This window comes from Gavia stellata, chromosome 4 (assembly GCF_030936135.1).
Source record: "Gavia stellata isolate bGavSte3 chromosome 4, bGavSte3.hap2, whole genome shotgun sequence".
Lineage (NCBI taxonomy): Eukaryota > Metazoa > Chordata > Aves > Gaviiformes > Gaviidae > Gavia > Gavia stellata.
Genome location: NC_082597.1, coordinates 25923798 through 25936074, shown reverse-complemented (window position 1 = coordinate 25936074; position 12277 = coordinate 25923798). Strand labels below are relative to the sequence as shown.

The 12277-nt window shown below is 37.8% G+C and overlaps 1 protein-coding gene across 1 annotated transcript in view; it reads left to right on the top strand.

The window, feature by feature from the left end:
* Positions 1 to 12277, top strand: part of PTPRZ1 (protein tyrosine phosphatase receptor type Z1) — a 102851-nt gene that overhangs the window by 67734 nt on the left and 22840 nt on the right. The window contains exons 13-14 of the mRNA XM_059816096.1: positions 3388 to 3532; positions 11709 to 11800. Coding sequence (XP_059672079.1) covers positions 3388 to 3532; positions 11709 to 11800 — 237 coding nt within the window. The remainder of the gene's footprint in view (positions 1 to 3387; positions 3533 to 11708; positions 11801 to 12277) is intronic.

The following is a 12277-nucleotide window of genomic DNA, read 5'->3' as shown; positions in this document are numbered from 1 at the left end:
GAAACACACCAGAGGAAACCATGCCTCTGCCAGAGCAAACATATCTCTGAGAGTCTGGTTTTTAACTTACAGCAGCACATTTCCTCCTTGTGTTTTTTTTTGTATTTTCTAAGATGTATTGAGCAAGGAAGAAGATGCTTCAGTTTGATTCTGATTCATCTTAACTCATAAAAACATTCATTTTCATTCTTACTCTGTATGCCACCTTTAAATTTCAGTGAGATGCAGACTTTTTGTGCCAGATTTGCATATTTCTAAAATACTATAGCCAGATTCTCCTGTACCTGTTTATATTTAGTGTGATTTTCCTATTTAGTCCTCTTAACGTCAGTGAGAGTATTTGTGATTCTAAGGATAAGGTCAGAAGGCAAAACTGAACTTCACATAGATAAAAACCTGATAAATATAAAGCATTTCTTTTGTATTTAAAAATGCATTGTGGGAAAATTTGAAGTATTCAGAATTTGCATTGCCTTTTGTTAGAGTGTTGAAAAATCCAAGAGTAAAGCCAGAAACAATAACTATGATGTCTGAAAAAAACCACAACCCAACAACCAAGATTAAATTGGTATTTTAGAAAATAAATTGAACTTCGGTTGAGTACTTACAGCATCTATAGAGGGCAGTATCATCCAACTAAATCCACTAAGGAATGGAATCCACAAAGCATGTGAAATTTTCAGCACGTTCCTACAGAATCACACAGAATCACAGAATCACTAAGGTTGGAAAAGACCTGTTAGACAAATACACAGTTAAATCACATGAGGTCGTATTACTCATGAGCAACAGAATACTAATTTGAAAAGGTGCTAAATTGACACTCTGTGTAGTTATGGCTAATAGAATATGAAAAAATAGAAAATAAAAGTTAAAAGAAAATAGAAAACATACTGAAATTAATAGGAGTCCTAACAAGGTAGGTGTTATAAAACTGAATCAATAAGTGAATTAGTTCAGTAGGTAAGTAGTTACCATATTATGTAAAATGCATAACATTTCTTTAAAAATCAGCAAAAAGAACATCAGTATTTCAAAACTTATATTACTAATGTGAATGAGTGTTACCATAAGAAATTTATAGTTTACATAATGGGTGTAATTTGAATTGTTACTGATAGTAATTCAAAAAGTATTGTACATGACTGGAGGAGGAGGAGGAGTATTACAACAGACTTAGAGTTTGTCTTCTAGGTATTATTGAAAGACACTATCATTGATACTATACAGTAGTATATAATGATACTATACTATATAGTATATAGATGATACTATACAGTATCATTTCATGTACATTATTTTTTCCAATAAATGATGCCAAATATTGTCTTTTAATAAACTGAAAATTCAATATGAGCATGTCTAACATGGTGTCCTGTAAATCAAAGACATCTTTGCCTTAATTCAATTATAAAGCATTGAAACAAACAAAAAAAAAAAACCTAACCCCTCAGCTGAGAACTTATTTATACATTACAGTGAATTCACCACAAATTGATGAAATGCCTTCTGGTTGTGACCATTAGAGAAAAAAATTACCATTTAAACCTTCCCCAGTCTTTGTCGTTAATGCATATTTATGCTTGTTCTGAACTAGGGCTTTCTCCGTAAGACCTCTATGGCTACCTAAATCTTTCAACTTCTGTTGAAAAACTGTCAGAGAAATTAATATAAAGAAATATGCAAAGGATCCAAACACATCAACTATTAGGGAGCAAAGAAATCTGCTACAGATGAGACTGCCTTTTCAGCTGCCATCATTGGAGTGATGGCCAAGTAGGCAAGAAATACCCTGTTACAGAAGAAGCCTGCTCTTCATTCCCCGTAGAAGGAATGCTAATAGGATTTGACCATGCCGTTTGAAGGAACCCTGTCATCACACAGATAAGACTGGGTTTTACACTGTGAATTAGTCCAGAGTTGGATAAGCAAGTATGAATGCTTCAAAGGGATCGTATTCTGATCTCTCATGCATACATGATAGTTTCTTCTGAAATCAATAGGAAATACTGATATTAGCCTACTCAGCAGAAACTCAGGGACACGTTTTTCAGAAGCAACTTGTGCCTGCAATCACTTTGCCCACTGAGCTACAGGATTTAAAGAGTAGTGATTGATTTGGGTGTTAGAGTACTTTGAACTAAAACCAAGAAAATGTCTGCAAGCCCCTAAACTCAAGAAAACAGAAGCAAGCAGAGAGCTGCCTGGAAATCTGTACTGTGTGAAGCTGTTTGTTTTTTGACATCCTATTTAGAACATGTGAATTGTTGTCATATTTTTTTTTTAGACTCAACTCCATTCCCTTCTCCTTTTTATCTGAAAGCTTTTTTATTCATGTAGAATTGGTCCTTTGAAATCCCAATGGAGTGCAACTGATTTCTAGACAGCAAAATTCTGCTCCCCTACAGAATATTCATTGAATTAGGACTGTTCACAAAAGCAGCAAACATTCTTAGAAAATCTAGGGGTTTAATTCTAACAAGTGCAAAAGTGCTTATTTCTGTGTTTTAAATCATATAATGGTCACAGATCACAGTAACTGCACAGATTGAAAAGAATCAGTCATTTTGTGTCAAAATCACAGTTTTAAAGTGTTTACTTCTTGAGGTATGACCAAAGTTAAAAATGCAGGATTGGTCTCGTCCACCATTCTGTTCCCTTATTTTATGAGATTATAAAATATATTGGTTTAATCTTCATACAGATTCCTATGCCCAAATATTTCTGACACCCAGCATTACAAGACTGACAGAAATGTGCAATCTAGACCATATCTAAATAATAGTTTGATCACCTGTAAAGATGGAGGTAGGAAATTTAATTCTGGCTCCAGTATAGTTGGGAGAGGAAGTATTGCAACTGAATTCAAAGGAAGCAGATTGTATCTATAAGGCAAGTTACAGAATGGGCAATACAGAAGGCTTAACTGCAAGACGGCAAGCACAGAGGGACTATTGTAAGAAAATTTTCTTACTAAACTATTAGTCAGAGAAGTGATTTGCATTATATGAGTGACAGTTTAATATAAAAATGTTCTTTACACATTCCAATATTATATATTCAGATTCCTTAACTCAGTTGGCTTTCAGCTAATAAACAGATGAAAATAAAAAACTTTCTTCTCCTATATTTTAACAACAATCTGCTATTCTTACAAAGACAAGTCGCCACTGCTGGAAGGCTGAGTCACATAAGCTTGAACACTTTGCTTTACCCTCTATCTGCTTATTTTCTGTAAGCTGGTTTGCAAATGTATACACTTTCTGCGGTACATAGTAAAAAATAGAGGTAAGTGGTATTAAGTAGACTCATTATAAGACACATTCACTCATACTGTGCATTTCTCAGAATTTAAACATGGACTGTTTCAATTTTCTCTGACTACAGAGGCAAGTAATAGTAGCCATGAGTCTCGTATCGGTCTAGCTGAGAGTCTGGAATCAGAGAAGAAGACAGTTATACCACTTGTGGTCGTATCAGCCCTGACTTTTATCTGTCTAGTGATTCTTGTGGGTATTCTCATATACTGGAGGTAAGTTGTTTTTTGGTTGGGTTTTTTTTTCAGTTCTAAAGAACTCTGATTTGAAAAATGTGATTGATATTATTGAGCTGGTTTACAGGAGGGAGACTGGATCTTGTCTCTCACTGTGTCTTTGTATTGTTCCCACTGCTGCAGTGACATAAAACTGGCAAAATAAGGTGTTTTCTGTCAAAAATGCTCAACTACAATTCTTCTTGGTTGCAGAGGGTTTAACCATTGCAAATAGTTTATTTCCATATTGAGAGATTTTAGTAAGCAATTACTTGTGATTATTAATGCCTAGAAGACAAGTGACTTAACAGAGTACTGGGAAGAACAGGAGGGAGAAGAAAAATAAATAGCATGGCATGGGTTTTTTTTCTATCTTTCCAATCCTTTAACAGTTAAAAAAGATAGTTGTCAATTTAGGATGAGAATCTATGGTCCTCAACAGGACTATGTGAATAACCAATTCATATTGGACTGTAGGAGTGTGCCATAGCTGACGTTGTATGCAAGACAGAAACGGGATAGTTTAATGATACTATAATAGTATAAATGTTTTAAGATCGCTTACTGGGTAGCTGTTCCGATGTTCTGTGATTAAAAAGTTGTTCTACTTTGTGATTCTGCTAAACTAAAATTTGCCCCGCTAGCCTAAAGAGAAGTGACAGCTATAAGTCATGATAACATAATCAGTGAGGGCAAAAGACTATAGCTATACTGTGAAATAAAACAGAGCAGGGACTCTTCTCCAACCCCAGCTGGCATGGCACAGATCTCTTCCATACAGCTGAAGTCTCTTCCCTCACAGGGGAAAAAAACAGAGTGGCTGCATTCACATCACCTGCTGGGGATGGTCTCTGTCCTGTGCTAACCCAAACTGTGTCAAGCTTTGTGTGAAATAATGCAAGTTGGCCTGAGCTAAAAGCATACCAGGAATCTAGTTAGCTGTGTGACAGTATGTAGCAGTGGTCAAGCCTTTGTCTGGCTCTGTTTCATTGGTTCTAGATAAAGCCAGAGAGAGTCTTCGTAGGGACAGATCTGCTTAAGCTTTCATAGGGCTTTCAAAATCCATGCACAACCCTAACACTTTCTTGATTGTACAGGTTGCCAGGGAGGAAACACAGTGGTCCAGAAAGGGGAAATGAGTTGCAAAAACTGCCTGCCATGGAGATTCTTTGTTTGGCAATTACCAGGAACCTGATCCTATTACTGCTTCTGCAGTGCTAACATGTAAACTAGCAGCAAGAAACAGGACCTTGCTTTTCCAGGAGCTGTACAAACAAGGGGAAAGGCAGGCTCAAACACCTTGCAGATGCTTCCAGAGCTTGTTTCTTCTTTTTTTTTTTTTCCTACTCAATCCTGCTTAATCTAAAATGTATAAAAGTGGTGAAGAACCAGGAACCAGACCCCAGACTGCCCTTCCCAAGCTACTGACTATTGTAATCTCTAGGCTGTGATGTCATGGTTGTGCTTACTGACTTTTCTTCTAGTCTCCTGACACTGGTTTTCTGTTGGTCCAGCAGTGTATGTGCCACATGGGGACAGAGTAGAATCATAGAGTCATAGAATGGTTTGGGTTGGAAGGGACCTTATCATCTAGTTCCAACCCCCCTGCCATGGGCAGGAACACCTTCCACTAGACCAGGTTGCTCAAAGCCCCGTCCAACCTGGCCTTGAACCCTTCCAGGGTTGGGGCAGCCACAACTTCTCTGGGCAGCCTGTTCCAGTGCCTCACCACCCTCATGGTGAAGAACTTCTTCATTATATCTAACCTAAATCTACCCTCTCTCAGCTTAAAGCCATTACCGCTTGTTCTATCACTACATGCTCTTGTAAAAAGTCCCTCTCCAGCTTTCTTGCAGGCCCCCTTCAGGCTGCTGTAAGGTCTCCCCAGAGCCTTCTCTTCTCCAGGCTGAACAACCCCAACTGCCTCAGCCTGTCCTCGTAGAAGAGGTGCTTTACCCCTCTGATCATCTTCATGGCCTTCCTCTGGGCTCGCTCCAACAAGTCCATGTCCTTCTTATATTGGGGGCCTCAGAGCTGGATGCAGTACTCCAGGTGGGGTCTCACGAGAGTGGAGTAGAGGGGGAGAATCACCTCCCTCAACCTGCTGGTCACGCATCTTTTGATGCAGACCAGGATACGGTTGGCTTTCTGGGCTGCAAGGGCACACTGCCAGCTCATGTTGAGCTTCTCATCAACCAGCACCCCCAAGTCCTTCTCCTCAGGGCTGCTCTTAATCCATTCTCTGCCCAGCCTGTATTTCTGCTTGGGATTGCCGTGACCCATGTGCAGGACCTCGCACTTGGCCTTGTTGAACTTCCTGAGGTTCGCACAGGTTCACGTCTCCAGCCTGTCAAGGTCCCTCTGGATGGCATCCTGCCCCTGAACAGACTAGACTTAAGACATTAAGTTCAAGCTTCCTTTGTTCCAGGCAACTGTGCTAGCGAGTCAGACAGCCTTCAGCATGAATAAAGACACTTGAGCAATGAATTTTAAGAAAGATGTCTTCTTCTTTCCAAAGAAGTAGTTAATTGCTGTAGGAATTGCACAACTCATTTGTTAGTTTATGTCTAGTTGGATAATTATACTGTCCATCACAGGATTTCCAGCTAACCAATTTCATATTGAGAACCTTCTTCTGTCTTCCATGTTACGCAACATAAACTTTTATATTCATCTTCCAAAGGGTTTCATCCCTGAAGCTAAATAGTATTTGAAATCTCTTCTATTTGCCAAAGAACACCATCCATTTTAAGACCCAGATTGTACAGTGCAATTCTAGTAATCCTACATGTTACAAGCTTGTTTTTGTCAAATAACATTGTGTTCATTTCGTATTCTTTCTCTGGGAATGAACAGTTCTGTAACATAGGTCTTTCAAAATAAAACAAAAATCCCGTTAGCAGTAATATCTTCTTGAACTTGAATTTAATCTTTTCTGTATTTCTTGTGTACTACAAAATAAAATACGGAGCTCTTTTTTTGTTAATCCTCAAGAAAATTTTCTTGGCATTATGATAACACCAGTAACATGTTTCTTATTTCCGAGGAATGAAACATAAACAGTTTGTATTGTAGGTAGGACTTTGTGGCCCTCTTTCAAAGGTGCCTCACATCTTTTTAAAGCCTGGGAAAAATCAGAACATTACCTTTATTGCTATGCAGTTTTCTTTATGCCTGGAAAATATTAGTATAAAGTCTATAAGCATTTTTATGGTTAGCTTTAGTTTATTTTGAAATAATTGATGTAAGCTGTTAATGTTTCTTTCTATAATGCTTTTTTTTATGTGAGCCAATTGTTTTCACTTACTAAAGTTCATAAAAATTTTAGGTTTGCAGGAATTTATTGTCTATTCCTTTGGGAACAGTACTCAAAAAATTGCATTGGGATATCCTAGCTGGGTATTTGACTCAATAGTGCTTTGAGTTGTTTCCACTATTAGCTCCTACTTTGAATATGCAAAAAGTGTGCTTAATATGCAAAAGGTGTGTTATTTGGTTTAAAAAACAAGTAACTACTAAAAGCAACAAGTTCCAGTTTCTCAAGGTTAAAAATAGGCAAAATTATTTTGTTCTTCACTTGAATGACTTATATCAGAAAGATAATTCTGTACCATCTGTTGTTTGGGTTTTGGGGTTTTTTTTTAACATGAAATTGTTAATCAGCACTTGAGGAAATTCCCCAATCTCTTCCCTATCTCATTAGGCACAATTTCAATCTTTCTGTGATAAAATATTCATTTCTCTGACAGGGATGAAAACTTTTAATGACAATATTGTCTAAAGATTGTTTCATTGCCAGTAGGAAAATATGCAATTTTTAACTACTCTAGTTCTGTGTATCAAATCTTTTGTAATTCAAGCAATTTTCAAGCAATGTCATTTTCCTTTCATTTCTTCACCATGATTAAGATTACAGTGGAATAAGCAAGGAGATTCTTTTGTCTGTTTAATGGCCTTGTCGTCCACATAGATTTTTTTTACAGCTTTAGAGAGAATTTTCTATCCAAATCTAGAGTCTGTCCATCTCTCTTAGTATCTATCTATTTGACTGAGTCCTTGCAGCAGAGATGCAGCAGGGATATTTGAATCTCCTTGCTCTGTTCTTTTCATTTCTGGATGGCTTAATCATTCCCATTTTGCTGAATTAACCTTACCTGTTAAGGTGACTGAAAGTTTCTCTGTGCCAACATATAATATACTGGAAATTGCTTATCCATGTGTACACTCTTTTGGAACAGTTGATAGAAGTAATCAATGAAAATAAACCTGATGAACTGATGTATAGGAAGAAATGTCAGACTATTTGTGCAGATCAATTTTTATAATGGTTATCACAAGAGCTTGGAAAACAGTAAAATGGTAACAGTTGTGAGTGGGAGTTGCACCATTCAAGATTCTTTTTCAACAAATATATGTGAATCTTAGCAAGAGAGTAGCTCTAATAATGTGAACAGCAAACTGCTAATGCAGTTCCGACTACATTTCTACCTATAGACATACTGACTATCAGCCGGCTGTCATGAAGCCTCCTAGAAGTTACATGACAACAATGCTTCAGAAATGACCAACCCAGTGACAGACAACATCCTGAGGAGTCATTTAAATTTTAACTTTTTATACCACTCTATCTCATTGAAACACATCTGTCAGAGAATGTTCATTTTCTTATCTGCAATTTGAACTGATGCCTTGAGTCCTGTGTTAGGTTTGTGGGAACAGAGTTGAGAACCCTCTGTAGGGATAGTTAAACTCGCACATACAGAGACACACTAAAAACAGATTTAAACTTACAAAGGCCACACTCATCCATCCATGAAGGAAAAATTTCTCAACTATGTGACATCAAATTATGAATAAAAGAGTTAATAAAATTTGAAAATTAAAATTTCACCTGACAAGCATTTAAAAATTAATTGGAACCATTTAAAAATGGAATAATTTGAATCATTGGATCCTCTGAGGATCCATTTAAAGATCCTTTGGAACCATCTACTCTTTAAATGAACGGAACCATTTAAAAATAAACTGTAGTAAGTGTTTGAGAGTATGTTTTGGGACATACCCTGTGAGCACAGAAGACCCTGAAATTCTCAGAGAAAGAAGTAATTGTGCTTCTAAGACTATTCTGGGAGAGCAGTCGATGCACAAACCCACCCTGTCACAGATGCCCCTGACTTCCGAGGTTCAGCTGCCTTCCTACACGGTCAGCACCCTCACATGCACACACTCACACGCACACACAGCGCCATGCTGTGTTGCCTGCCTCTGTGACAATCTGAGTCAAGGTCTGAGCAGTCCCTGCCCCAGGGAAGACGTAGGCAGCACATATCCTCAGCCAAGGTCCAGGGGCCCACACGCCAGGAAGACGATGTCCTCTGCAGTCTGAGGCACAGTCTTGTCCCAAGTAGTTCACTTTTAAGCATTCATTCAGATCTAGAATCCCTCCTGTTAAACCAAAGAGCTGCATGCCTTCCTGTACAGATACAGACACTAATTAATTCAATCGCTTAGCACTATCTCCATGTATAAAGTGCGTGTGTGCGTGTACGTGTACGTGTGTGTGTTTTCAAAGAATTGCAGTGTCTAAATTACAAATTACAGTTTTAGGTTGAAGATCTAAATGCTGTGATGAAAGGTGTAAATTAAATAATCAGGTTAACATGGAGTGATGGGACCTTTGTCTGGAAGTTTGAAATAGTCATCACTTTTTTCATTAACAACAAGTGATAATTAACGAGACATGATTATTAACATTAGGTTTAGTCGTGAAGACTTTCACTGCTGATGCAGAAGCAGATGGAGTGCCTATTTATGAGTCTTATTACAGGTTAAGTCAACTGCTATGAATTTGTCTCCCAAATGTGCTAAGGGTGTAATTTATTTTCAGCCACAATTAACTTCTTAAAGATTAAAGATACAGTGGCTCAGTAAGGGATAGTGAATGTATGGCATATTATGAGGACATTTTAAGCACTGCTTTAGATGTGAAAGCCATTATGCTAATTACATTCTTTTTCGCTGAATCTTTTCTCAAGCAAGGAGGTGGCAAAACTCTGTGATGTTTGTCCATAAACTTTATGTATTATCATTGTTCATAAGCAGTAGGCATTAGGGGGAGGACTTTTTTGGGGGTTTAGAGCTTTAATCATGGAATCATAGACTCATAGAACCATAGAATGATTTGGGTTGGAAGGCACCTTTAAAGGTCATCTAGTGCAACCCCCCTGTAATGAGCAGGGACATCTTCAACTAGATCAGGTTGCTCAGAGCCCTGTCCGATCTGTCCTTGAATGTTTCCAAGGATGGGGCACCTCTCTGGGCAACCTGTTCCTGTCAGGCTGGTTGGCGTGTTTGGTTTCTTGGTGCTGCTTTTAATAAACATAGTACATCAGCATTCTCGGTGCCCAGCAGGCAGGGCCAGACTTCCCAAAAGTGTTTAGTGATTTGAAATACTTTGATACTTGCCTGCCTGTCATAGACGTTTCGCACACAGTCCTGAGACTAACTCATGAGTATTATGCTAGTATTGAGACAACCTCTTTCACCTCAGCAGCTGCTAACTCTATGGGGTACTAATGTTAGAGCCTCTTTAAAAATTAGAAAGATGTTCCCAAGCACATCCTGAATGTGTTCTTGGTCTGCATCCAAAATTGCCATTTCTAGGTAAAACTAAGTATATAATGGATTGTCTTACTCCAAACATGTCATGCAAAGCCAAAGCTCCTCTATGACCATCACAAATATGCTTTTAGAGGATCCTAGCTGGACTCCAAATTTAATTGTCATGTGAATCACCAGAACTATTTTGTATGCCACAATATTCCCTTTGATATAGCTGTCCACTTTTTCTTGTGCTTTAAAGAATATTCATTGTACACAGGCAGAAAATTCCCAACACATTCTGAGAGTATGGGCATGTTTCCCAAAGGCTTAATTCAAATAAGCTTACCAAAGTCTTTATAATCTACATTAATGGTTCTGGAAAGAATGACAATATCCACATATTCCCTATCTGTTTCTCAAAGTAGCCTCAAAATTTCTTTTTGATTATAACAATTATATGAGGGGTTTTATCCATGCGGTGATACAGGAACGGTACAGAAGAATTTAAAACACCAATGACCTCACAAAATAGGAAAAGATCATATAATGGTTTCAGACAATAGCTTTGAAGAAGCAGAATCTTGTAAATATAAAATGAGATAATATTTTCCTGATGCATATATTTCTTTTTAAATTTAATGGTTAGTGAATAATATTTCAAATAGATTAAGTGACCCAGAGTAAAGATTGCTATTAGCATGTCTAATCATATGGAGATTTTTTTAATTAAGGAGGCTTTGCAATGCTTACAGCAGCAGTTGGTTGTTTAGTCCCTTGAATAGCTTCAACTCTTAACAGATGCTACTCTTATTATCTTCACATCTGGATTACAGCACAGATACAAATAACATTGTGGGTCATAGTTAAGGTTGATTCCATTTGTATTCATTCTTCAATATTTTTGCAACAAAGCTAGCATCTCCTGGAGTTATAAATTCCCCAGTTTCAACTTTGGAAAGTCCTCCTTGGTTAAGGTGTCCCCGAGTGTTGCAATTACATTATGAAAAAAATTGTTTAGCCCCAGTCATAGTGGTTCCAGAGCCACCGTTTTTTCTGTTACAGAGTGTGTTGCCTTTTATTGCGTTTCCATGTCTGCAGTAGGATCTGGCTATGAATTACCAGAACTGATCTTGTACGCTGCTCCATCTTCAGGCTAGCATAATCACATAAAAGGGAACAGTAATTAAGTGTGCGAATTTGGATAAGCAAGGAAGACAATGGCATTTTTTATACTTGGAGTTGTTGTGCAGCATCTACAGTAGCTCCTGATGCAGAGTTCCTCTTCCAGCTTTCACTATGTCTGATGTGTGCTCTATCTTCTGCCTCTGGTATAGGTAAAGATGCATGAACTATGTATTATGCTGAGTTAATGTAGTATCTTCAAGTTGTATGCATAATTTGGTGGTGTGTTGGGGGAATATTTATATTACAGCAGTAGTATTTGACACTCCATGAAAACTGGTTTTCAAAACCGTGATTTCTTTCTTACTCAAAAATGCCAGAATTCCAAAAGATGTCAGATAATGTTTTGGGGTTTTTTTTGCAATATTTATTTATCTTTCTTCCCCTCTAGGAAATGTTTCCAGACTGCTCACTTTTATTTAGAAGATAATACATCACCTCGAGTGATTTCTGCTCCCCCAGCTCCAATTTTCCCAGTCTCAGGTATTTTTTGTCAGCTGTTCTGTGGATTGGTGTTAGCTGTTGGAAGGTGCTGCCTTGTATGTGTCCATATGAATTACTCACATACTGTAACATCTGTAAACCAGAGATTTGTACCCTCTTGTACTAATAAACAGGTGCACTTGACTAGGCAGGAGGCAGAGACTAGTGTTACTAATATTCTCTCCTGTAGGTAACACAGAAGAGAAATATCCTCACCTTACAGAGTTGTCTCAAAGACACACTGTGCCTTCTAGCCGTTTGAGGTGTAGCCTCACTAGAAATGGCTTCTAGTGCAGTCATCTGAGCTACACCAAATAGCTCTGCTTCACTGTCACAAAACAGAGGATTGCACCAGCAACATATTCTACTTTAACTGAATTTGTCACCGATGTAAAGAACATGACCTATTCTTTTTACCAGCAGGACCAATGTATGCCTCATCTATCTGCATTTCATTTGCAGTTACAAACTTATTTA